At 36.3% G+C, this 22,146-nt stretch overlaps 1 protein-coding gene across 1 annotated transcript; it reads right to left on the bottom strand.

The window, feature by feature from the left end:
* Positions 1–266: 266 nt before the first annotated feature.
* On the bottom strand, positions 267–20,061 carry LOC140164304 (thioredoxin-related transmembrane protein 2-like). Its single transcript, XM_072187576.1, has 7 exons — positions 19,791–20,061; positions 17,668–17,842; positions 15,601–15,677; positions 14,736–14,842; positions 12,340–12,405; positions 8,382–8,508; positions 267–5,029 (listed from the first exon to the last, which is right to left on the bottom strand). Exons 1-7 carry the CDS (start codon positions 19,938–19,940, stop codon positions 4,880–4,882), a joined length of 852 nt encoding a protein of 283 aa, XP_072043677.1. The 5' UTR covers positions 19,941–20,061; the 3' UTR covers positions 267–4,879.
* Between the last annotated feature and the right edge of the window lie 2,085 nt (positions 20,062–22,146).

Below are 22,146 nucleotides of genomic sequence, written 5' to 3'. Positions count from 1 at the left end.
TCCGCCGCCTTCGCTTTTGCCTTACTTTGACCCGGGGCTGGCGCTAAAGCCCCCCCCAAAATATGCATGATATTCCTATACCATGTGCTTTGGGGGTGGTTTGAAGTTACCTCCACTTGAGATGAGTCTGATATTATTCCCCCGGAATATTCCTAGTTATAAATGTAAAAAGAGATACATGTAGCAGCCGACAAATGCATCATTTTGATATTGGTGCATGCATGCATTCTCCCTATCTATCTTTAAATCAAACACTAAACACACAGTTAATGTATAGTTAGCACTTTTTTTTATTCAACTTCACATTTGAACAAATCAGAAGGTAAAATTGCATACAAGTTACATTTTATTTTTATCTGCAATGTCAGCACAATTTAAGTTGCTCCATAAAAACGTGCAAGTGATTTCAAATATTAGAGCCAATTTTACAGCTGGCACTGATTGGAAACAATAATTAAGTGAAAAATAACAGTACAAACATAATGTTTGATTTCGATAACGTTACTTGGACTTCCAATTTGTTGGCACTCTTGACCTTGGTTATTGCTGAATCATGGAATTATGACACTGCCCATACATTCAAAAATGAATGGGAGAGATGGGGGTATCAAGCTTGTGATAGCAATTCTAAAATATGACAGAGCAATATAGTGGAATGAAACAAATACACAGGTGCTCCACTAAATTTGGACCACTATTGCTGATATGTTGGTAAGCAGCTGACACGATATAAACCATTTAACTGGGATTGAAAATACCATGTGTGACATTACTGTACAACCAGGGGTTTAGTCAGGATCCAAAAAACTGCCTGTGAGTGCACCACCACATGGCAAATTTTGTAATATCAAAATTGAAAATGGTGATGTACAACCAACAAAGCGATAATGGGGAATCCAGACTCCCTACCACCCTGTATAATAAATGGGCTATTCCAGTTGGAATCCATACACCACCTATGGAAGACATGACAGGGTGTATATTTCAAACGGAGTCATCCATTCAGGTAACCCCATATGAAATCTACACCCCCTGTGTGGAAGATTAAGGTCATGTCTTCCATAGGGTGTATGGATATCAACCAGAATAGCCCATTGGCATTGTCAGACATGGAGGAAATTACTAGGGTATTCAGCTCCACAACATAAAATCACAAACAAAAACTGTTTTGCATCAAATGTGCTTTGCATAACTGTGACGTGTCATGTCAAAAGGAGACACTTTTGGGCAGGTTATGAATTTTGAGGTTTTTACATATCTTAAATATAGAGATATTTTGCTCCACAACGCCGTTTTCCAAAATGAATTTGAACATTCCTAAGCAAAGATATTGAGTTCGGAAGTTATGGTATTATAAAATTGGAAATTGAGATATCGGCCCTTAAAAATATTATTGACAATGTTGAGAGTGGGAATTAACTTGAAAAATGTCTCAAAAAATACAAGTTGCCAGTTACATTCCGGTCTGAAACTATCAGACAATATTTTTAACATTAATAACATCACAAATTAGCAACAAACCCAAATTGTGAAAAATCACCCACCAGCAGATTTTTGGCTATTTCTCCATTTACGATCCTGCCCAAAAGTGTCTCCTTTTGACATGACACGTCACAAATATCTGCTTGTGTTGCTCTTTCAATGCCATCTGTGTTTCAATGTACAACTAGTCCAAAAGTATTTCACAGAAGATGCCCCTTATTTTCCTCCAAGCTTAATGGCTAGGGTACTTGCCTTTGGTGCACAAGGTCCCGGGTTTAACCCCCCAGCAGTGGTAACTTGCTGGGGTATTGTTCATGGGGAGCCCTTAGATTAGCACTGCTATTATGGGTACCCGTCTGCTTCTACATGTTTTTAAACATGTAGAAGCAGAAGGGTACCATTAAAATCTAAATAATTAAAAATAATTTAGTGGGTAGTCCAGATCCTCTTTATCAAGTTCTATGGTACACCTAAAACAAAATGAAGAAGTTGCCAGAAGTTGTGCTCCTTTAAGAAACATACTACATTGATAGAAATACAGCCTGTTTTATACCAAAACAATTTTCTCATTTTTTATAGCACAATGACTACATGTATAATGTGTCTCGTCTCAAGTTGAGAGTAATCCCATGTTGAATTTCACAGTGGCAGATTTGATTTGCAAGCACTAACCTAATCCCAAGCGCCATATACGCATATGTTGAATGGCAATTAGTCATTTCACTGGCGATACAACCACATAAGCGATACAACCACATAAACACATAGATTTGAATCTGCCCCTGCGAAAAACGACATGGAATTACTCTCAACTTGAATTGACACAATATACCTTGATTTCTTATATCCTACTTTTTCCCCAAACAAAAACTAACTGGTGTTTTAACCAAACAACTGCATCATTTCATTTACTGCACAAATAACAGAAAACTATAAACAATCTAAAAAGAATCAAACTTCAATACTAGAATTTTTAAAAACATTATTAACATTGTCAATCAGAATAGTATCCCCGGCCCCCAACTCAACACATTATTATGTTTTGATGAATCCAAGTGTGTGAAAATATTGGATCCAACACATAATAATGATAAAATTGGATGCTTTACGCCCAATATTTATTGGTCAGTTGGTCTAGCTATGAATTTAAAAATATTGGACTCAGCTATGTCTCGTCCAATATTTTATAACTCATAGCTCGACCAATAAATGGGCTCAATCGATTCAATTTTATATCAAAAGTTGGTTAACCATGAGAGTTACCAAATCTTTCAAAGACCCCCTTTGCAATAATTTTTCATCAAATTTACCCCCCTTTTTCATGCAAAATCAAGGACAAAATTTGGCCCAAAACAACCCCTTTCTGTGGTTTTCAATTACTAGAATTTCAACACCCTTTTCAATGACACTAAATATTGACATAAAATTACTGGTTTTCACAATTTCATGGACAGTACAAATTAAATACCCCCTATTTTGCTGATTTCACTGTCAATTTCGCGGATAGTGCACAAAATTCTACAAATTAAATACCCCTATTTTGCCAATTTTGCGGTCCTCGCCACTGGTAAAAAAATGTACCCCTTTTCTGCTCTATTTGGTAACTCTCATGGTTACAAACTTTTGTGTTGAGTTGGGGGCCGGGATAGTATCATTTCATTCAGTAATGTTCAGGCAACAGATACACTTGCATAACTGAGCATTGAAGTCTCGACATATTAAACAATGCTTTGGTAAGCATAAAAAAGAAAGAATGCAATCAGGTTTGTCAGTGTCTGATTCTGTAATTTTGTTGAGTAGTGTATATGTACCCTCTAAGTACCTCACACAATTATCTCATCTGGTGTTCCTCAGTATGAGAGAAAACCTTAACAATATAAATACCATCAAAAATATCCAGCAGAACAATTTGAACAATAATGTATAACTTAACTTGGCTAAATAAAGACCTTTCTTAGTAAAACTGCATTTTTTTGATATGGCCATTAACTTGTAAACCTAAAGTTACCCCAAATGAGAGTACCCTTCAGTGTAACAGTTTTTTAAGTTATTTTGACCAAGCACATGATTATACTATTTTTCACCCTGATGTGACAGTGACGTCAAGGTGTTGAAGCAGCTGTTTCACTTGCGCAACTATGCAGCATATGTAGGGGTGTGCGTGTGTACACCAGTGATTTGAGCAAACACTAGTGATTTGAGGCTGCACCCAATAAAATGCGCACTGATATCACTATCACATCAGGGTGAAAAATGGTATGGTATGACAAATGAGAGGTTGCCACTTCATGCATCTTTGTGATTATGCCCTGTCTTAGTCTTAGGTCTTACAATTCAAAATCACATCACAGTAGAGCGATTTTGAATACATTGACAGCCGTAAGCACCAAGGCCTAAAATAGCAACCGCCTAATATCTCTTCCTTAACTCATACTTCATAAGATCTATCTGCCTTAAACTTACAACTGCAATAAGGCAAAAAAAAAAAGTTGTTTGCTTGTCCTTGTCCGACCGACCATCTCAATAGTCTGCCAGAAATGTACATGCAAATAAAGTTGGGTTTACCTTGAATTTGTCTTTGGTGGAAATGGTCAGTCAGAACTTTATATTATACTTTTGGTCATTGAAAAAGAAAAAGATATCAGGAAAAAAAAGAACAAAAAAATATTTTCCCAACCGACCGACCAAACTTCTGAAAGAGATCTATGAACAAGCAAACAACTTTTTTGGGGGCCTAATTATTATTAATCTTCAATACCAAAAGTTGAAAAGTTTGGCATGTACTGGTACTATTCTTTACATACATATTCAGTTTAGTTGCACTTCAATTAACCTCTTCAGCTTATTTCCCTGAACAAAATCCCTTCAACACACACACATAAACAAGGTTATTAGTTTTCCATTAGCAGTGGAAGTGGATGTAGTAAATTTCTTTGTTGATCTATTACTCCAGGCATTCTAGACAATACAAACTGTTCCTTATTTTACATGATGAACAATTTGAGATCAGTTTTGTTAAAATTGGAGCATTTTTTAGTATTTTTAATTCTGTGGAGCCTAAAATTTACCCCATCCACTTCCACTGCGAATGGAAAACTTAACCTCATTATAGTCTTGCAAGTCCTTGTCATATGTGACATGATCGAAGGGAATGAGTCACATGTCAAACCTGGTCGAAAATGAGTTTTGCATGTTTCTAAAGAGGACATTTAGAGCTTTCAGTCACTGAAAACCTTGCGAAGTTACGTCAATTTATCAATTGCTGAAAACAATATAAAACAAAAGAATCTTAACACTTTCTTTGCCAATATCTCAAAATCGATATTAGCGACATCCAACTCATTTCCCTTGATCGTGTCACATATTTAGTTCTGAACTCATTATAGTACTCCATTGTTCACTTTGTTTTCTTCTCCTCCTCTGTTTCTGGGACAATCTCTTCCACCTCCTCCTTAGCTTTCAGCTCTTTCTTCTCTGCTTTCTTTTGGTTTTTACTCTTGGTACTCTCGTACAGTGATTGCAGCTCAAAGTCCCTGATTATATTATCCTGTTACAAGTGAAAAATAGAATAGGATTAGACGTAAGCTGATTTCAAAGTTCAACACAATATTCCTTTTCAAATTGAGTAATTTCGATAAAACCCGAAGCATGAAATAATTTCCCCTACCTCGCATGCATAAAAGTACCTCTTCAGCATCATGTACAGTGCGAAGTTCCAATGTGTATACAAGCATCATAAACTATGATGAACTTTCGACGGTCAATTATGGGGAGAGAGGTACTTTTGTCATTGATACCCAATGTGCAATCAAGCGTGTGGTGGTATATTTTGTGTAAGAGACTGACTTGTGGAAGAGGTGATGTATAAAAACAAATGTTCTGTAAACAAATTTTAACTGACAAAAAATGACGAACATATCTTTCCATTAGTATCTTACTGTGAATAACCAAGAAGCCGAGGTATTACCACAATATGCTAGGAAAATATTTAAACCGATGACCCTGTGTTCATGTTTGATTAATAAGTCATATTTTCGCGCAAAATTGTACCGTAATTTATGACATTTCTTGTCCGCCAGTTTGGGTACAATTTGACCCCCTAGGTTACTGAATAAATAGCGCAGTTTTCCGAACTTTTCCGATCTTGATATGAAATGGTCTATTCCCGGACTGCAGAACACATAGCCCATGTATAACGATCTGGGAAAATAAATGCCATGGAATGCATTGTCTAGAGAGCAAAAATGTGGAATAATCAGCCATTTTTTGCCCTGCCACATCAGAGTGAAGAATGGTACAGCTCAACATCCTAATTAAGGCAGACAAATAAAGTGATGACTCTGGCCAGATTGTGGGCAAGGACATGTTAAGGAGGGGAGACAACTGAGAGATTGTCCAACATCTGACGTCACAATCACATCATCAATCAGATGCCTGATGAAGTCCGATGTTTTCGGACGCAACATAGCAAAGTGAGTTGGAAATTTTAGTTCCAGTATTAGATTAATGTCAAAAATAATGTTTTTAACTACTGAATGAATAATCTACACCAAGATACTCAAGTATAAAGATGCAAATCATTTGATTTCATGCTCTTGCTGAAAAATGCAGGAGTACTATTTGCTCTCTGTGAACAAAAACCAATATTATGTAGCGTTACACATGTTTCCAGGGCCTAGATTTCGTCTTGGTTTGCGAGAATCAAAATCCATCATAGTTACTGCACTTACTGTATGATACAATGAGGGAAGTTGGTTCTCGCAACTGAGTCTTATGAGAATCATTACAAGAATTGATTATGTGATTCTCATTGAAATCTAAGCTCTGTTAACAATTTTGAGTCAATACTCTTTGAGTATAAATTTCTCAGCCCTCGAATTAAGGATCTGAAGGGGCACGGCAACTCTTGTAGGGAAAGTTGATAATTGCTGTAATATTTCAAGAGGGCACCAAGGCAACTGTTGCAAATTTGAGAAGGGCACCAAGGCAATTTCTCAAAAGTGAAGAAAACACACACAAACATAGATAGATGATTTTATAATGAAGGGGCAGGGCTGGGGCACAGACAGCAACTTCATTAGAGGGCACGGCAAGTGACTGCCTTGGGTAAAGGACATATTTTGAGGGCAGTGGGGATGGGCACCCACAGCAAAAGGCCATGGGTGTCATGGGCTAATTCGAGGGAATCTCATTGCCCTACCCAGATCCCTTAATACTTACAACAGTAAAGGAGTACTTGGCAACTCCTCTCCTGGTTCTCCCTGGCTTCCTTATCACTTCTTTGGGTATAATCTCATTGCCCTACCCAGATCCCTTAATACTTACTACAGTAAAGGAATACTTGGCAACTCCTCTCCTGGTTCTCCCTGGCTTCCTTATCACTTCTTTGTGTATAACCTCATTGCCCTACCCAGATCCCTTAATACTTACTACAGTAAAGGAATACTTGGCAACTCCTCTCCTGGTTCTCCCTGGCTTCCTTATCACTTCTTTGTGTATAACCTCATTGCCCTACCCAGATCCCTTAATACTTACTACAGTAAAGGAATACTTGGCAACTCCTCTCCTGGTTCTCCCTGGCTTCCTTATCACTTCTTTGGGTATAATCTCATTGCCCTACCCAGATCCCTTAATACTTACTACAGTAAAGGAATACTTGGCAACTCCTCTCCTGGTTCTCCCTGGCTTCCTCATCACTTCTTTGTGTATAATCTCATTGCCCTACCCACATCCCATAATACTTACTACAGTAAAGGAATACTTGGCAACTCCTCTCCTGGTTCTCCCTGGCTTCCTCATCACTTCTTTGGGTATAATCTCATTGCCCTACCCAGATCCCTTAATACTTACTACAGTAAAGGAATACTTGGCAACTCCTCTCCTGGTTCTCCCTGGCTTCCTCATTACTTCTTTGGGTATAATCTCATTGCCCTACCCAGATCCCTTAATACTTACTACAGTAAAGGAATACTTGGCAACTCCTCTCCTGGTTCTCCCTGGCTTCCTCATCACTTCTTTGTGTATAATCTCATTGCCCTACCCAGATCCCTTAATACTTACTACAGTAAAGGAATACTTGGCAACTCCTCTCCTGGTTCTCCCTGGCTTCCTCATCACTTCTTTGTGTATAATCTCATTGCCCTACCCACATCCCATAATACTTACTACAGTAAAGGAATACTTGGCAACTCCTCTCCTGGTTCTCCCTGGCTTCCTCATTACTTCTTTGGGTATAATCTCATTGCCCTACCCAGATCCCTTAATACTTACTACAGTAAAGGAATACTTGGCAACTCCTCTCCTGGTTCTCCCTGGCTTCCTCATCACTTCTTTGTGTATAATCTCATTGGCCTACCCAGATCCCTTAATACTTACTACAGTAAAGGAATACTTGGCAACTCCTCTCCTGGTTCTCCCTGGCTTCCTCATTACTTCTTTGGGTATAACCTCATTGCCCTACCCACATCCCTTAATACTTACTACAGTAAAGGAATACTTGGCAACTCCTCTCCTGGTTCTCCCTGGCTTCCTCATCACTTCTTTGGGTATAACCTCATTGCCCTACCCAGATCCCTTAATACTTACTACAGTAAAGGAATACTTGGCAACTCCTCTCCTGGTTCTCCCTAGCTTCCTTATTACTTCTTTGTGTATAATCTCATTGCCCTACCCAGATCCCTTAATACTTACTACAGTAAAGGAATACTTGGCAACTCCTCTCCTGGTTCTCCCTGGCTTCCTCATTACTTTTTGGGTATAACCTCATTGCCCTACCCAGATCCCTTAATACTTACTACAGTAAAGGAATACTTGGCAACTCCTCTCCTGGTTCTCCCTGGCTTCCTCATCACTTCTTTGGGTATAATCTCATTGCCCTACCCAGATCCCTTAATACTTACTACAGTAAAGGAATACTTGGCAACTCCTCTCCTGGTTCTCCCTGGCTTCCTCATCACTTCTTTGCCATTTTGGAAGAGAATAATAGTAGGAAGCTGAGATGAGGTTGCTGATGTGTCAATGAGGTATCTAAGGATAAGTAAGCAGTAAAAAGTTATGTGATAATAAAAGATTACATGGATATTGGATCAGTTTTACTTCCATGCTAAATTTTCTATAAATGTGACATGATCAAGGGGAATGAGTCACATGTCGTTTATATTGTTTTTGAGATATTGACAAAAATAGTGTTCATATTCTTTTGTTTTATATTGTTTTCAGCCATTGATAAATTGCTCATAACTTGGTAACCAGAAGTCTTATTTTGATGGGTTTGCATCAAAATGTTGCATTTGTAAACTGCCCGAAAATTAAGTAAAAAACTTCTAATTGAAAATTGCCGACATGTGACTCATTCCCCTTGATCATGTCCCAAGACAACTGCACACTGTATTTGAACTGGTATTTAACACAGCCATTTTAGTCAATCAAGGTGCATATCATGTGTATTTCAAAATAGACATATTCCATGTAAAAGTGTTGGACATCACAGTAATAGCTGAAAAGACCTCAACAAATATCACAACCAGTGAAACTCAATATCATGATCAGGCATGAGAATTTTTCGTATTAAAACTGAATTCATTTTTTTTTGGCCAACTTTATTTAATATCAGCCTTTTTGGGGTGTTTTTTTGCCCAATTTCACACACATTTTCAGGGTTTTTTTTAGAAAAGTGCAGTCTCATGCCTGCATGATCAGTACGACAGCAACTTCGTGACCTCTTTTGTTCGACAGAAAATTTATACGGGTTGGTGAACACGGGTTACGTAACACAATGTTGAAATTTTAGCCGCAAACGCTTTTTATCAAAATAGCTCCAGAAATGGAAGACACGGGTCGATATTGCATCATTCATGTACCCTGACCACAGATAAGACATCAAACATTTGTGTAAAGCAACAAATAACGTGTAAAAGTTGAATTAAATGGAAAAAACAAGCTTGAACATGGGCAAAGTAGGTCGGAAAATGAGAAAAATTGCATGTAACGAACACAAAATGTTCATATCATCAAGCAAGAAAAAGAGACAAAAACAAAAATGGGTGTCATGTTATAGAATAACTTAAGTTAGCTTGCCTGAAAATTTCGTGAATTTTGGTTGGGGTATATTCAGTAGTCGATATTGAACATGTTGAAATGTTTATCTTTGTGCGTGACTACTGTCACGCCATATATTGTACATTGTTGTACGGCCGATGTTTTTCCTGCAAAGAAACTTTCATTGTCAATTGTCCATTGTTGGTTATTTAACTTGAAAATAATACTCCCAACGCTCAAACAATTTTAAAAGTCAGCATAAAGGTTTGTGTTACATTATTTGGACGGTGTTAATTCATTCCAGAAATAGAATGTACGAGTGAGGCACTGAGTGGGAATAACATTCCTATTATTGTCACCGAATTAATCATATCTCAGGTATGGCTTAGTGTTAAATACATGTATTTGGAAGTTCGACCTTGGTTCGAACCCCGCAAGCACCTCTCTTTGATTTTTTATTTGATTTTAACTCATATTTTTAAATCCTAGTTTTCATATTTTTATTAAAGCCATAATATACGATTTCGGGCAAATTTGAAGTTTTGTTATTACAAAAATTATAACAATATTTATAATATTAGTAAATAACTGTCAGGAAGGTTTTCACGTTACATTTGAAGCAGAAGTAGCGAGATAAAAATGAAAGAAAACACAAAATATCTTGACCGCTTAACTGTGGTGTTCTATGGGGATTTGTCTAGACGCATTTAACTTGGCTGATTCCAATTAGGCTATATTAGGTGTAATCCGAGGTGTAAGTTGAACATTGTGTAAAAATTACAAATATGCCAAAATATTAGGTTTGAAATTCGTGCATCTCATGATTTGATATGTATGCATAAAAGCTCATAAAATATGTTGCCGATATGGGAGGGGTCTAGTCCAATTAAAAAAAAAATTGTGAAAATCTGTGTTGACGTTCCTTTATTTGATAGGCCTAGGCCTATATATATTCTTGAACTTTTAAAAATTACTTAAGTTTGACATGCTTTATTTGATTATATCATATTGAAAGCTACTGAACTTAAATGCATTTTTTTAAAAGGCTTAAACATGAACAATAAATAAATCATGAAAAAAGTGGGCCTTCAAGCCGACATTCATTAGGCCTATATTATTAAAGACAAAAGGGAGAGGAAAAAAGAAAAGAAAAACGAACTGAAAAATTCCACATCATCGATAAGATAACATGGGAATCGAACTCTCAACCTTCGCACTGCACACCTTCGCTTCTGTCCACTAAGCCATCGCAACTTGTTTGGGAAAAGGGTAATCTTTTGCTATCTTATTTCTCGTTCAACGTGTTCAAGGTCTCACTCAACAACAATCTTTTCAAAACTGCTTGTACTTCAGTTAAATGAGATGATACTACCTTCTTTGACGACTGCAATATTTTGTTACACAATAGAGTATTTTGCATTTATAAAATATATAACAATAGACGTTTTAATTGCTATATTAATCAATATAACATGTATAATAGACAGCGCCTGCTGGGATCCATTTCGTGAAGCATTGTGACACTTGCAACGTGCGCTTCCGGCACGCCGGACTCAAAGAACGCAACTTTTCAACCTACGACTAGGTTGTTCCACCGCTCATTTTCGCTGAAATTTTAATACAAGCTGTGGTTAACCTATCGTGATGAAAATGAAAGAGCGGAAGAGCGGCGTGTCGTCAAAGCGGGTGGTTTTACGATTTTGCCGAATCAGAAATAAATATTCTCTCATTTTTTAGGCTACTTCGCCAGCACCAAAAGCATTCATTTTTTCCACATAATTCAACTTTTACACGTTATTCTTTGCCTTATACTCATGTTTCATATCTTATCTATGGGCTCAATATGGAAATGAAGGAGAAACGACTGTATTCTATTTTTTGATGTTTTCTAAAAAACGTATTTGCCACCTGATTTTCAACATTGCGTTACGTAACAGCAGAGGTCACGCCGGTAAAAATTACCAGAAGTGAGCTAAGTTGCTGTCGTACTGGATGTGTTTCCTGAATTTCAATGAACAATAATAACAAATTTACGTGCTAAAAATGCAGTGTGGTCACTAATTAGGGGATAGATACTAATATTAGGTTGAAAATAGTGTTGTACGAGAGTGAGGAACACAGCATGCATTCACTTAGCTACTTTGGCAACAGGATAGTGGCAGTGATGATGATAGCAAACACCTGCTTTCACTATACTTTCCATGCATATCTATGACAGGTCACATGTACACATTAATTTGCCAACCTATAACAATTTTAAATATTTTTGCTCTAAGTTTGCTTACATACTAATAAACCATTTCACATGTTTTTGTGAAACGTGTGAAATTTCAGTGGCACAAAAATTTTCTTAAAGTTCATCAATATGTGCACACATACAGAGACAGCTCTGGAAGTTAGCACTCAGAACTTGTCGGTTCTGGGAAAGAATTGAAATGCAGCAGCGGCGGCACCCCATGGGCACTAACGGCTGAATGATTGGTATGGCTTACTGAGATTAAGCTTTAAATTGCAGTGAGATCTAAAAGCTCTATTTTGATTGGTTACCGAGATAATTATATCATGTACTTAACCAATCAGAGGAACTTTAAGAAGGCAGTAGTGCCCATGGGGTTGAAAGTGTCCAACAGAATTCCTTTTACAGTAAGCACTCCCCCATCAACATTTACTTGCCAACTGGGCAGGGCTTAATATTGTTACTGGCTATCATCATATCATGTAAGCAGCCAATCTGTGACACGGTGTAATAATGCGCTTGATGGTTTAAGTATACAAATCTTGAAAAAAGATTTCTACTTTTATTTCAGTTGTGTTACTTACTCTTTAGCCGTCTCCTGTTGTCTCCCAAGGTCTACCTTACCAAACTTCAAATGAGTATGGCTATATCTGTCAGGATGAAACACACAAACAAGATGATCACACATATGTTATGTTGTGATGTGCCCTGAGTAATTTAATTTAATCATTTAACTTTGTTTACAAGCTGAAAGTATTTCATGAGATGGGAAACTCCCTTGTACGTGCAAGATAGTGATGTAGAAAGTCATTCTGGAATTCCCCCAAATTGTTGTAAACAAAGTCAGATCTATGTTTGGAACTTGGAAATCCCCAGTTCAGTGTATTGCACCATAGAGAAAAAAAAACACCAGGAAGTGATGTAATGAAAAAGGTTAATGTGTATAATTAATCTTGGGAAAGCTTGCATCATCTGTGAAGATGTGAATGAAGTGATGGTTTATTAATAGATGATGGGTTTTTGCATGAGTACTGGTATAAAAAGCTGGAGGCTTGAATTTGGACTTTACAGAATGTCATGGGAGATTGTAAACTCCAGATGTGTGATGGTCTTCGTGCTTCAAAAAAGAAGTACATTTTAACCAGTTTATATAGCCAATAATTGAGCTATTTTAATACAGCAACGAAGGAGATTGCGAGCACACAAAAGTGCTCTTCCTCATCAAAGGATTAAAGTTCTTCTGTCGAATTGCTGGAGTTTGATGGGTTTGTGAAGGCCACGCATCTGTCAAAAAACAGCGGAGCTGTGTTAAGGGGGTACTACACGCATGTGGTAAATTTGTGACTATTTTTGTATTTTTCTCAACAAATAATAACACACTGGTAACAAAAGTTATGTAGATTATTGGGGCAAGGATCCCAATTACTACACTGAAATTTCAGTGACTCAAGACAAGCGGTTCAGTATATATGATCGGAAATGAGGTACATCCTAGCTGTACCTAATTTCTTATCATAAATAACGAACCGCTTGTCTTGGGTCACTGAAATTCCAGTGTAGTAATTGGATTCCTTGCCCCAATAATATACATAACTTTTGTTACCACTGTGTTATTAGTTTTTGAGAAAATGCAAAAATAGACACACATTTATCGAGGGGTGTAGTACCCCCTTAAAGAAACCTGTTCCCCGGAAAAAGAGTGATTGGTGAAAGAAACATCATTTTTGGAGAAAGCAGCGCAAGGAGATATATTGTGGAGAAAGCAGCGCAAGAAGATAAGTAATAGGAGCAAGCAGCATCATTTTCGTGTGAGGATTTCATACGCAAGGATATTTATAAACGCAAGTGTACACTGGACTTCGCTAATTTTCGCAGGACAAGCGAATAAGGATATATTACACCAGTCGTCCAGAACATTGCAAGAACTTTAGGATCACCAACAAGAAGACCGACTGGTTAAGTACCGATAGAATAAAACTGATTGTGTGATTTTACTGTATATGCAATATTGTTGTTATATGTACCAAGCATACTTTGTTTTCAATTAAAGTCTTAGATTTTGTTAGCTTAAAATCAAACAGTGTATTTGTGTTGTGCATTCGTGTGAGTTTGGGTAAAAGGTGATTTTGGCCTTGAGTCGGTACGACTCGTAACAATGTCTTTACTGTCTTGTTTCTAAAGGATTAATGTTTGAGCCGTGTTCTATTATGAGATACGACCAAAAATACACACTTTCAAATGCCCCCAACAAAGTGAAATGCACAATATGCATACCGTATTATAATTTCATCTACAAGCATATGTGACATGATCAAGGGGAATGAGTCACATGTCGGCAAATTTCATTTTTTCCATCATTTTCTGGGAGTTTACAAATGTTACAGTTAGATGCAAACCCATCAAAATCGGACATCTGGTTACCGAGTTACGAGCAATTTATCAATGGCTGAAAACACTATAAAACAAAAGAATTTGAACACTGTTTTTGCCAATATCTCAAAAACAATATTAGCGACATCCGACTCATTCCCCTTGATCATGTCACATATATGCCTCTAAATGGGGTTTTTTGTGATGAAAGAAATGAAAGGCAGACTCCATCTACCAATATATTACTTTGAGTCTGAGCAACTATATTACTGATACAGACGACTGTACAAACATACATTATTGTATGACTAATCTATTTAATATCTTTGTGGAGGATGTCTGTTTTTTATTTCTTTTGTCAAATAAAAAAAAAACTTGTTTAGAGGCATATATACTTGTAGACAGAATTCTAGGGTATATCATCACTGGATTTTCAAAAAAATAATTTTAAAAGCTCAAGTATCTGATTCCTGTTATTTTGGTAGGTCAAGGACAAAGGTTTTTTCTAAAAGAAGATGTTAAAAGTGGGTTTTTTTTTTTTTTTTGGCAGTCCCGTTACCCCAATCACAAAATTATTGTTAATGCCTACCAACTATCCTGAGCTACTTACGTATTAGAGATCTGTGCAAAAGGGGTTGCTAATTCTTGGCACTTGGCTGACCATGATGTGTATAATTCTATTAACCATGTAGTCCTAGGACGGGTTTCTAATTCTTCCTGTATACACAAAATACAAAATAAACATCGATATAATGAATTATGCATTTATACATGCAGTACACTGTATACTGATATAATATATTACAATGTTGATGCCCCTCCCTCCTCCTCCCTAATTTTTGTCGCTAGGGAAGATGCAATGGAAAAACACCCACAAGACACTGGATTTACATACATGTAATGGCTTATTGAAAGCTGAAATACTTTGGCCATATTGTCAGGAAACATAGGTGTAGAAAAACAGATTTTGCAAGGGGCTATGGAAGGCAAACGAGGAAGAGGACGTCCACCAACATCTTGGACTAATGACGTGAAGCTGGTTTCTAACCAGGGAATGCAAGGTGCAACGCACTTGGCATCAGATCAAGTGAGATGGCGTACTCTTGTGAAGACCACAGCAGCGCTACACAGCGCCACCTGACACAGAGAGAGAGAGAATGGCTTATTTAAGTTAAGTGGACTGCAATATTTCACAACACTACTGTAATTATTTAAGTAAAGGTTGCAACCAATGCAGCCGTTTCCTAAACCCTGTGGGCCCTACCGATCTAATTATCAGCCTCTAAAAACTTAGGGTTATATCATCTATTTGAGCCAGCCAATCAGAGACATGGTAAGAATAGTAAGTATTATGGTTTTATGTGATCAAGCTTAAAATTGCTACAAGATTTAAAAAACGCTCTTTTGATTGGTTACTTGGCATGATTTTAAACCAATCAGAAATGCTGTAAGAAAGAAACTCTCATAGATCTCACCTGTAATGTATCATGTGTGAAGTAAGTGATTTCCTGGGGCCCTTTGTATATCGGCTCTGGACATGTGACTACTACCACTGTATGTAGAAAGGAATAGAAAAATGCATTTTATAAAATACAAATGTAATAAATTAAGGGGCAAATCTTCTCGTTTTATTGGTGGCATCGGTATCAACGTAGCTTACATGCTTTTAAAAGTAGAAGCCAGTGGTACATCACTGATGATTTAAATTCACTTCATTTTGGAAAGCTTACTATCAACAGATTTCGTTAAAATTTTGGATATGTGTTGCTAACACGTTAGGGAAATAAAGTTGATATGTAAAATGGGAATAAGTGGTTCCTGATTTCTTTTATGACTTCACAACTATCAAAAAAGGAACTGGTTAAAATGCTTCTATTTTCAATGTCGAGCTATATTTTGTATTTTTAACTTGCGACATTATTTCACTGAAACTTAATTAAGCCACAGGTAACAGGTTACCACAACCATACTACAGCAATGTTGAAAAATATTGTATTTCTTGTAACCTATACCACCATATTGGGTAGTTTTCCGTAAGCTTAACTTTTGTGATTTTGGTAACTATTTTATATTTATTTGTGAAATCCATCTCAACTAGGCATTCTAAATTGTACTCACCATTTACATCCCAAGGTATATTACTATATCCACCTTGCACTTCTCGATATATATCCAGTTAAAGACAGAATATCAAAATTATTCCTCAGTTTGATACATTTTGTATCACAGACTCTCACATGTGTATTCAAAATTGATGCTTAAATTTGACCTGAACCAATTGACCTATAACCTGACATACGGTGACCTAATAGCCTTTTCTTCTCCTAACAACACATTAAAGTATCAAATTGACTAATGACTATTCATCCATTGTGTAAGTGTTTATTTAATTTATTCAGTGTTATATATTTTGCAAGCACCACTAGATTTTCTATAGAGAGTATAACAAAGGATTTAATGTATTCTATTCATGTACCCTACTTGAACATGTTGAAAAGAATAAATTATGGTTTGTTATGAAACACGATCTGAGTTACCAGGATACGGTAAACAAAAAATATATAGGGCTAAAATGACTTACTATACAATGGCTTCACCTTTTTTATTTATTTATTTATTTATTTTTTATTTCACATGATCCGTGCATATATCGCCTCGCTATAAATGAAAAAAATATTTTTTTAGACCAATCAAACCAATATATGGGTGTAGTACGCCCTTAAATCAATTCATATTTCAAATTCTCAATTCTTTTGTTACCCAAAATGTGGTACAATGGACATGGCTAATGCCACTACACATACCTACCTAGAAACATGCAGTGCAGGATACATCTTTACATTTTGAAATTTAACAGGAAATAAAACCCATTTTGACAACTTTTGACCACGAAAACCAAGAATTCATAATGGAAAGGATATTTTATACTTCAATTTGAACATGTTTTTTGACATTTTTTGTAATGGGACCTTATGCAATCTATCAAATTTACTTCAAAGGTATAATGTTTATGCAGAAATCAGAAAATTAACCACATGTGTATGAGATTTTGGACCTTTTCCAAATTCAATGTCTCATAGCACGTAATGCTGAATGCCGATCTTATTGTTCCTTTCGATATGATGGGTCACATATGTATACATGTACCAGCAAATAAGACTTTTGCATTTTTACTTTGTTTATAATACACTAGTGGGGAAAGGACCAATGACTATTGTGTGCTGAACGTTTACATATGTACAGTATTCAAAGAGTATACAGGTAGGTGTCATCGTTTGACAGTGTTAACAAATAAGCACACCCAGTCCCACACACACCCCTACCTATGCCTGCCAGCAACGTGCATGATGTGTATTGCCGGACAACCGAGGACGTCTGCAAAAGATGTTTTTCGCAAGTGGAAAAACACACGGCCAAAACCGTGTTTTGTCTACCTGCGGCATGAAAACACAATGCAACAAAGTGAGGAGCAAATTTCATTTTGAATGTTTTGATAAACTTACACTGTACAATTTGTTAAAATTAGATGTAACCCAACTTACCCATACATGCTACAGAAAAAAGTATAGCTAATCTCAGGTCAGAATAGAAGAACAGTAAGAAGTTAGCCACTTTGCTGAACAGGAAAATCTTCTTGAGGAGTTCATCAAATGATGGTCCTTTTCTGTTCTTGACCACAAGCGTGCAAATAAGGAAGAAGTAAATGTTGGTTTCATTCTGAAAATAAACAAAATCACAGAATGAGAAATCAAGTCAATTTACCAAATTCTAGAACTTAGTACTTAGCAGTCAGCTCAAATCTGGGTCTGTAGACCAAAGCTATTGACCAAAACATAAACAAAACACACATGATCCAAGTGTACAATGCCTACATTGTATGGTTAGTGTCTATGGGAAGGCATATCCCTTACCATGGATTTGATCTGTATGGATTATAAGGCCAAAACAAAATAAACAAAAACACCAGTCCTGAACTTAGTAATACTAAAACTAATAATAGTCTATATTAGTACAGGGAACATATACCGTGGTTCCTTGTTTTAAAGCCATTTGTGATTTGCTCCACAGCGACACCCTCAATTTTTGTTGATTTTCTACTTTTTGCATGATTGTAATGCCCATGTGAAAGACGCCTGAAGTGCGTACAGTAAAATTTAAGCCTTAGTAATAAAACTGAAGATCTCCGGTTTTATTCAGAGTTCACCGATAGCGTGCATGTTTTATTAGTACGTAAATCATTGCATCAGTGTTTTTAAAACCGTGTGTATATCGCTATTTGTCTTATGTCTTGACATATAAATTGTGTCATGTCTTGTTTGGTCGTCCTAGCTGTGTGAAGCTAAGCCAATGTTCCTGATAATAATACGAGCGGCGAGCTAATACACACATTGTAGGCGCTGGAATGAAATTTTCTTTGTTTTACCTCATTTTTTGGCATAATATTAATTACACAGGTTGTTGTACTTCTTACCTAAACCTTATGGCTGCTTGTAATTACCGGTATAATACTTCTTTATTTCCCCAATTTTTTTTATTTTCATACAGTATCATACACACAATCCAGTGTTAAATCAGAGGAAAAATCAAGCCACAAATGTAGACAAATAGGGCAGCATCAATAACGAAAATGTCAGACTGATAAATGTTACGCCTGTTTTGCCCGCTTTTTTTAAGTTAAAACTGCGGCTATATAGATCTACAGTGTACTAGTAGTATCGGCGATGCGCCGACGGTGAGTTAGGGGTTCATTCATACCCAACATTCTTATTCAATACAAATGAAAATAGTAAGGGTTTACAAGTTTAAATAACATTTCCATACCGTTTTCCTTCATAAATTGGAAGAAAATGAGTAGGCCTACTTGCAGGAAGCAGCTCGGCTCATGAGGTCAACGGCCGAGTCAACGCGTGATACGTGTCATCTTTTAGCGCCCGCGTGAGATGGGCGCGGTGACATGCGCGTGTACGCAACACTAGCAAATCGTGGATCATGTTATAAATTGGGTTCCAACGCTGCGTGACGCAGCTTGTTTATGCCCTGCGTACTGGTCATAAACGGAATTTCTGACCAGCAAAAAAGGGCCAAAATCCAATCAGAAACGTCGTTATATCGTGAGTATATGAACATATTTTAATTCAAAATTTGTGGCGAGATTTCTCAAGCAAGTGAACAGCAAATTCTGATCATAGTTTGTGAGTAGTTTATAGGGGTACTACACCCTCGATAAATGTGTGTTATTTTTGCATTTTTCAAAACTAATAACACAGTGGTAACAAAAGTTACATATATTATAGGGGCAAGGTATTCAATTACTACACTGGAATTTCAGTGACCCATGACAAGCGGTTTGTTATTTATGATAAGAAATAAGGTACCGCTAGGATGTACCTCATTTCCAATCATATATACTGAACCGCTTGTCTTGAGTCACTGAAATTTCAGTATATTAATTGGATTCCTTGCCCCAATAATAGACATAAATTTTGTTACCAGTGTGTTATTATTTTTTGAGAAAAATGCAAAATAGTCAAAAATTTACCACAGGGGTGTAGTACCCCCTTAATACAACTACAAGTGGTAGCTACTTGTAACAAATACCGGAAATTCGGCCATTGTGTTAAAATCAAATTATATATATATTGTTTTTTAATTCATGTAAGCTTACCCAATCCAATGAGCACTGATGGTCGCTTTCTTCAAACACAAAAGTACAGAGTGGTCTCACATTCTTCAACAAGGTAAAAGATATCGACAAAAGTAAATGACTGATGTGAAAACCAGACACATAATGCCATGGATCTACCATCAACCTCATCTTGTATCTATGGTTTGGTATGAAATGCAGAAAACGTGGAAATAAGCTGATTAATTTCACTACCGATTCTTACGCAGGATGCATGTTGATGAGCAATTTCCAGAATAGCTGGGTCAAAGGTCGAGTGTTTTATGGGCGCATAACACCAAACCACCAATGAACCATGATAAGGGCTAAAAAAATAATTTGTTATGTCTCAAAGCCCATTCAAAAACGAATGCGAAATGAGTTTTTTTTTAAATCTGAAATCTAACATTTTTAGATCTTTTTGAGGAAAAAAATGTGTAACCTTCAATACAAAATGTCAGAATTTTTAATGAGCTTTTGCTTTTCCTCCCAGCTACATACACAAGACCTACCGTAAAATGGGGTAACTTCGGTCAGCGGGGTAACTTTGGTCGGTCAAAGATATTTTTTTAAATTATCATATTTTCGTACAGCAATATTGTTTTTAGTCATATTTGGTGTCAATTTTTTAAAGAAATATATTTGGAAGAAATAATAGTCGCTCATGTCCAATTTCCAATTAGCGTTTTTTTACATTTTTTTAAGAAAAAATAAAAATCGATATTTGTAAGCAAGGATGTGTGCTTGATTAATTTTGCAAGGGGTCAAATGTCACAAAAAACAACAACTTGCCCATATACAGTGAAGATCAATTTTTTTAATTTTTTTTCTTCATGGAATGTAATACTCTGACCAAAGTTGCCCCAAATGCGGTGTAACTTTGGTCAGCCGTACTATTTTTAACCCCTAGGGCACCCTTACAAAATTATTTAAAAATCTTTTTCAACTTCAAGGTGTAGAATGGAACCCTCATGTCATAAAAAAATAGTTAATTAGAAATATAATTGGTTTTGTTTTTGAAGCAGTGGTTTAAAAACTCTGAAGAGTGCCCAAAGTTAACCCAAATTTACGCCCGGATTCTACGGTACATTAGCCCAGCAAACACAAAAACGTTTTAAAAACGTTTTAAATAAGTTATATTTTGGCTTTTGGTTTAGGTAAAAAACGTTTTAATAACATTAAAATGTCGGATTATATAAAGGTCATGAAAACGTTTTAAAACGTTTTGTATGAAAACACACTACAAAAATATTATGTTTTCAAAATATTATTGTAAACAATATTTGCAAACATTTTTTACCAAATATTTTTTCAACACTTAAATAACATTATGTTAAAATATTTGCACCCAGCTAACACAGAAATGTTTTTTTAATGTTTTTTTCAAAACGTTTTAATAACATTTAAATGTCGGGTTATATAAAGGACATGAAAACATTTTTAAAACGTTATTGCAAATATTTTGGGCAAACATTTTTCGCAAAATATTTTTTCAACCCCAAAATAACATTCTGTTTAAAATGTTTTGTTTCAATTTTTCAAAAATGTTTTTTGAATGTTATTAAAACGTTTTTATACCCTTTATATAACCCAACATTTAAACGTTTTGTGTAAAACATTTTTATTTGCTTCGCAGTAGATTATCACGAAATGTTTTTTAATGTTATGAAAACATTTTATACCCTTAATATACCATATATATAACCCGACATTTAAACGTTTTCTGACAACCTTTTATAACCCTTTGCGAATTATGTCGAAAACGTTTTGTGTTTGCTGGGAGATTAATATAAAGTTTACTTCGAGGACTGTTCAAAATATCAATTTTTAATCATTTGCCATAAAATGTGTATTATATCGCGAAATTAAAAAAAAAATCAAAAATTATTTGATATCAAAAGGACCCCGCAGAATCAACTTGATATATCTGATGTGCTCTCATCATGCTCACTGTCCCAGACGTTGGAGAGCTTCAAATTAGCAGTTTTTCAAATAGGCCTATTCCATTTTGCAGAATGGGACACCTCAGCAGTGGCGGCACCAGGAATTTTTTTCGGGGGGTATTGTGTGGGGAAAAGTGAATTTCAGGGGAATCCTGGGGAATCCCAAAATTGCTGCAAAAAGTGGAAATTTACGTAAGTTTGGGTGTTTTGCCTCAAAAGTGGGGGCAAGAATGATATTAGGGGGGGCAAATTCCCCTTGCTAAGGGAGCCTCAGAAACACCTTGGTGGGGGTGGTAAATATGTAGGGGTCATAAAATAGGGGGGTTAAAATGTTTTGGGTGTATAAACAGGAAGGAGGGTCAAAGAGGTTTTTAGCACGTAGGGGGGTGTAAAAACTTAACCAACATTAATCCTGA

Source organism: Amphiura filiformis, chromosome 11 (genome assembly GCF_039555335.1).
Source record: "Amphiura filiformis chromosome 11, Afil_fr2py, whole genome shotgun sequence".
Lineage (NCBI taxonomy): Eukaryota > Metazoa > Echinodermata > Ophiuroidea > Amphilepidida > Amphiuridae > Amphiura > Amphiura filiformis.
The sequence above is the reverse complement of the archived record's forward strand: the minus strand, read 5'-3'. Positions and strand labels throughout refer to the sequence as shown.

What these genes read in the sequence shown, in the direction of transcription:
- LOC140164304 (XM_072187576.1), bottom strand. Translation starts at nt 19,940, where the DNA reads ATGAGGTTGATGGTAGATCCATGGCATTATGTGTCTGGTTTTCACATC. An exon ending in TTTGCACAGATCTCTAATAC is followed by an intron (nt 12,406 to 14,735) that starts GTAAGTAGCTCA and finishes TCATCCTGACAG; the next exon opens with ATATAGCCATACTCATTTGA. An exon ending in CCAAGTATTCCTTTACTGTA is followed by an intron (nt 5,030 to 8,381) that starts GTAAGTATTAAG and finishes CACTTGTAACAG; the next exon opens with GATAATATAATCAGGGACTT.